The 6000-nt window shown below is 40.6% G+C and overlaps 1 protein-coding gene across 21 annotated transcripts in view; it reads left to right on the forward strand.

The window, feature by feature from the left end:
- Positions 1 to 4086, forward strand: part of SVIL (supervillin) — a 381188-nt gene extending 377102 nt beyond the window's left edge. For all 21 annotated transcript variants that reach the window (XM_063922042.1, XM_063922039.1, XM_063922044.1 and 18 more), the window contains 3 exons: positions 1564 to 1685; positions 2187 to 2342; positions 2959 to 4086. In XM_063922042.1, the coding sequence (XP_063778112.1) occupies positions 1564 to 1685; positions 2187 to 2342; positions 2959 to 3045 (365 nt within the window). In that variant the 3' untranslated portion in view covers positions 3046 to 4086. The remainder of the gene's footprint in view (positions 1 to 1563; positions 1686 to 2186; positions 2343 to 2958) is intronic.
- Positions 4087 to 6000: the final 1914 nt, after the last annotated feature.

A 6000-nucleotide genomic window follows, 5' to 3' on the forward strand; every position in this document is an offset into this window, starting at 1 on the left:
GTCTTCCAACCTACGGAAGGCTGGAGTTTTGGGATTCAGGATTGGATTCTCCTGGCGATGGATGCGAGGATGGGGAGCTGTCACCCAGGGGGGCTCAGTTCCAGGGCAGGTGGTCAGCCCACGAACCCCTCCTTCCAATCAACATTCTGGAACGGGCGATCTACAACGCTCAGCTTCAGGCCTCTTCTCTACTCAGGGATCAAGCGATCCAGGTATAGTCTGACAACGCCACTGCAGTGGCGTACACCAGTCGACAGGGAGGGACAAAAAGCAGGGCCTGCAGGCGAGAGGTGTCAAGGCGGAAAGAAATGCAAGAGCACTGTCCGCAATCTTCATTCCGAAGAGCTCCAGACTAGGCAGCAGTTCCTGCCGAAGGTTGTCTCTGCGTTCCACTTGAATCAACCTATTCTGGTTCCTTCAGGTTCTGGCACTTCTGCTACTCCGGAGGCAATGGATGCTGTGCGAGCCTTGAAGATCTATGTCAAGCGAACGGCTCGGATCAGAAATACTGATTCCTTGTTCGTGCTTTATGATGCGCAGAAAAAGGGTTCCCCTACTTCAAAGCAGTCCATTGCTCGTTGGCTAAGACTTACTACCCAACAGGCCTATGTGTCGGCAGCCTTACCTGTTCTTAAGTCTCTGAAAGCCCACTTTACAAGATCAGTGGGGTCTTCCTGGGCGGCTTCCCATGGAGTCTCGACCTTGCAACTATGCCGAGCTGCTACCTGGTCGGGAAAGAAAACTTTTGTAAAGTTCTACAAGTTTGATACCCTGGCCAAAAGAGGATACCCAGTTTGGGCAGGCGCTGCTGCAGAAGTCTCAGCACATTCCCACCTGTTCTGGAAGCTTTGGGACATCCCCATCATACTAAGTCTACCCAATATCCCTTACGGATGCTATAGAAAATAGGATTTTAATTACCTACCGATAAATCCTTTTCTCATGGTCCATAAGGGTTATTGGGCGCACGCCTCAGTGCGTTGACTTTTCTGCAGGTTCTCTTTCTATGGTTACCTGTTTAGCTGTTGCTGTTTGTTGTTGCCAGCTGTTGCTGGTTGTTGTTTGTTAGTGGTGTAGTGGTGTGTAAATTTCACCACTCGTTGTTATGTTCCTTCTCTCAAGTATGTCCTTTCTCCTTCGGGCACTCTTTTACCTATAACTGCCTGTGGTAGGGGGCATAGAGGGGAGAAGTCAGTACACCCAGTTAAAGAAATGTAAAGTGCACCGGCTCCTTTGGGTCCCGTCTATACCCCCATCGTAAGTCTCCCCAATATCCCTTATTGACTAAGAGAAAAGGATTTACCTGTAGGTAATTAAAACCCTATTATTATTTAAAATAGTATCAAAAATAACTGACCATTATTTTATTATCTTTGTTGTGAATATCTGGGAGAGGTCAGAGCTACCTACAGTCAGTAAATACATCTGAAGCCTCTTTGAGGGACACTTGGTCATCCCCATCTTACTGTATGACTTTATAATGGCCATGGTTCATCCTTTTGTGAGCTTTGTTATAAATATTGATTTGGGTTATGATCTACCATGGTTGTGTTTGTCTTTTAGGAAAGAATAGTAAAAAGCCTCCTAAGTCATATCTAATTCATGCTGGCCTGGAACCGCTGACTTTTACCAACATGTTCCCAAGCTGGGAGCACAGAGAAGATATCGCCCAGATCACAGAAAAGGTGAGTTCTGAACCGAAGCTTGCTGTTCTGTACTAGAGGAAGGGTACAATCCACAAGGTCGTGGAAATCTTATTCAGGAAGGTTCTGTGGAGACTAATGGCCCCCATACATCAATTGTCAGCCATGATCGGCGAATCCAGACAGGAAATGAAACATGTAAAAAATGTCTGACTTGCCGATTGAGACTGTTTTCTGTTGGAATCAAGATTTTTAACCATGTTTTATATTGGGGTGTAAGACACTTGAGATAGAAGGGTGCACAAAAGTTTTTTTACTTTTACATTTTAAATGGCAAGCAGGCATGGATGACCTGCACTTTTCCAGATGTTTTCAAATCCTGGCAGGTGTTGGTAGTCCAATTATCATTCATACTGTAAATTGTAGTTCAACAATACCTGTATATCTCCGTATTAGGTTGTTTGGAGCAGGAGATTTGTCTTTCACGTTACATTAAATGATATTGCAATCTGATTTATAATGACGTTTTCTTTCTTTATATAGGATGCTGAAGTCTCCAATCAGATAATCCTTGTAGAGGACGTTCTGGCCAAACTTTGTAAAAGGCTCTACCCCTTGTCAGAACTTCTAGCTCGCCCCCTGCCGGAGGGAGTAGACCCCTTAAAGCTTGAAATTTACTTGTCAGATAAAGATTTTGAGGTACGTGCATGATAAGACTTTAGACCTATTTCAGTTTGAAATGATTAACCATGAAACATACTGAATAAATCATTAGTTGAACTCTCTAGTACCAGTGTATATCTACTATTACCTGTATCTACAGGCTGGCCTTTCGAGGGACTTGTCATTAAATGGACAAAAACTATGTGTTTTAAAATAGGAAGTGATTGTACACGTATGCTATAAAATAGAATTCCTACCTAAAATAAACATAGGTACACGTTTATGCAAATCTAAATACTTCTTTATTGTCAGGTTCTGAATATTTTTAATTAAAAGCATATTTAAAGTGTCTTCTACTCTCCATAGAGCACATAATACGCATAACCATGCATGTGGAGATAGAAGTAAAAAGCTTGTGAGCGTTTGCGTATTAGAAAGAATCCTAATAATCATTTTTCAAGATACAGAGGTAGGAAAATCCTTGTGGACTTGGTCTATCCGAGTTGGCCTTCAGAAACTAGAAGATATCTTAGTGAAGTCATTTCTCAGGAATTGTACATTTTCAGGGCTTATGGTAGTAGCTGTGTTTTATGACAAAGTAACTGTTAAAAGCTTAAGAACTGCTCTTACACAAATTCCATATTCTATACAGATTGCATTATCAATGACCAGGGAGGAGTACGACACGCTGCCATCATGGAAACAAGTCAACGTCAAAAAAGCTAAAGGACTTTTCTGAGAGAGCAAGAACAAGACTAGACCTTCATGGATTGCTAGATCCTGCAGATCTCTTCCAGCTGCCTCACCACTAAGAAACACTACTGCATTTTGCACTCGTTGTGTTATTACATCTGTACACATTTCATGTACTGTTGTGTAAAGGACAGTGAAATGAAGGGCTTTGTTGAAACCCCACTGAAGTCTGGTCATCACGCTGCCTGTTGAATCATGTCCCGTTGTAAATGTACTAAAGAACTATTCTACAAATCAGTGTTTCTCTGAGGAATCTCGCTACTATCTACCATGCACTTATACAAAATGCAAACATATTCCTTTGCTGCAAACATAATCGTATTGAATAGGTTCTCTTTTGTAAATGTTTCTTTGTTTGTTCAATCCTATAGAATGTATTTATATAAACACTGTATTTAACTATGCAATATTATCACTGTGTAAGATTTGTGTGTTATTACACAAACCATTAAGTACCAATGTCAATTCTGTGCTACCAGTGGATACCCTAAGGATATCTATATACAGTATGCATTTGTGACCTAGTTTTAGGGATTTTTTTTTATTTTGTTCTTTCCTCCTTTACATTTGCTGTCGTGCCCCATCGACTGCATTGGTGATCAAATTATGTGTGGACTTGCTGCTTTCCACAGTGCCCTCCAGTGGTACAGTATTGGAAGTTTAAAGTTAGCTGTCCCAGTTTACGATCATTGTGTTCTAGAATGTCCGGTATCCTACATGGTTCTCCTATAGAAAACCACTGCTAGAGTCACTTCACGGTTTTTTTTGTTTGTTTGTTTTGTTTTCTTCCTTGGGCTTTAATTTCAGACTGAAGGGGTTCATATAACATTGTATAGTGCCTTGTTTTTTGTGTACAGTTTATATACAGGAAAAAATAGTCTGCATTTTGGAAGCAGTTATAAAAGCATCTGATATTTGTACTTTATAATAGAATACATCTCAGTTTCTAATACCTGATGTAAACTTTAAATGTGTATTTTGTGATATAAGAACCTGAATTAAAAACCAAAAAAAAAGCTTCACAGAATAGTCTGTTTGTCCTTTTATAGATAAATGATGGCTAGAAGCTGGTTGGCCAACTTCTCCACTTGATCTCTTCATTAGATTTAATACATCTCCTCCAAAGCACTATAATTGAGTCTTTTAATATGGAATAGGTGATACTGTTTAGTAATTCTTGGGTCTATGAACTAGGCCTTGAAGAGAGATAAAGTGGATGGAGATAACTACCAGCCAATCAGCTCCTAACTGCCACATTACAGGCTGGGTTTAAAAAATGACAGGAGTTTGTTTGGTTGGTACTTTCTCAGTTAACTTTATCTCTCCCAAAGCCTTAGTACATAAACCCCTCAGTGTGTTACATGGGAAATAATTGCAAAGTTTCACAGCACGAAAGTACATCTTTCTAGGGACTTTGTGCCTTGTATGCTTTTCCAGTGAAATGTAAGGATATTAGAAGTCTCTGTTGTGTGGCCGAGAATATATCATAAGGGAAAGGGCTTTTATGTAGGGCACATAACACAAAACATTTATGGTCCGCATATTTTAATTTTTCTGGATATGTTATTAATGAATAGATATACTTGATAAACAGATTAGTTTGTACATGTATTAATACCACTGTTTATTAGAATTCGATACTAACCCATTCAATGCTGAGGGCTTCCTCACCCCTGTGCTGAGGCTGTTTTTCAGTGTTTGTGCTTGTTACATTCCAACAACAATAATTATTTTTTTATTGCAGTACCCACACCAATTTATATCTTTTTCTGAAGATTTAGTATTTTCATGAAATGTCATTAGTATTTTTTCCTCATTCTTACACTTCAAATGAAATTGTAACGGCTATTGAGATTTTAAGAAAGTGAACCAATAGTAGATGTAATCACTTTTTTTTTCTTTAGAAATATCACAAAGATAATCTTTGGTCACGTTTCGGCATTAATTCTCCTTTCCAAATATTAAAAAGCAGATTTCTGTGAGCAGGTTGAAATCTTATCTCATTATGTTATTTTCTGTAGTGTAGGGGGTTAATGTCTGTGATCACACTCCATATCAGTCTGTAACTTCAAATGGAGTCAAACATTTGAGAGGGTCCCCCTGAGTGGGACTTGTCCTCCACAGTCTTGCTGTTTATGTGGAGGACAAGCCTCACTTGTTCTAATGTTCTTTTTCACCATTTTTTGTTTGTTTTTGTTTTAATAATTTACCTTAATTCGTGCAATCTGTCATAATTTTATAAGGTGTCATCAATGTTGTGTAGCTCTATACAAAGGGGACAGGGCAAACAGTAAATTGCATACAGAGAACTTAACATAAATGTGATGTCATAACTACAGTGGGTTTTCTTATAATTATGTTAACTGCAAAGGTGGCGAAGGGCCCTGCTCGCAAGACATTACAATCTAGAAGGGGTATAATAGACGTTAAAGGGAGAAGAGGGGCCAAGTAGGAAAGAACAGAGACTGGGGTGTTAGGAGGGGTTGGGAATGGAATCCCGACGTTCAGAATACCGATCCCGGCCGGTAGTGGGGCGAGCTCTAGAAAGCCCCTTGCGGGCTCGCTGCGCTTGCCACAGTTTCTATTCCCACTCTATGGGTGTCGTGGACACCCACTAGTAGGAATAGCCTTGGCGCAGCTGTCTGCATTCTCAGCGGTCAGGATCCCGGCGTCTGTATTCTGACCACCGGTGTCCCGACCGCCGGGATAGTAACTATCTTCCATTAGGAGGGGAGTGGTAGGTGAGAATGAAAAATAATTTTATTAGCATGTTGAAAGGCTGGAGGAATGGGGTGTGGGAGGTCGGAGTGAACGACCAAGGAGAATCCTGAAGATGAGAATGGGCAGTGGCTATTGGGGAGGAGGTATGGCAGCTGTCTCTGGCAGAGATAAGAGGACAGAGAATGTGTGGAATAAGGCTTTGCAGGTGAGGAGGAGTTTT

This window comes from Pseudophryne corroboree, chromosome 5 (assembly GCF_028390025.1).
Source record: "Pseudophryne corroboree isolate aPseCor3 chromosome 5, aPseCor3.hap2, whole genome shotgun sequence".
Lineage (NCBI taxonomy): Eukaryota > Metazoa > Chordata > Amphibia > Anura > Myobatrachidae > Pseudophryne > Pseudophryne corroboree.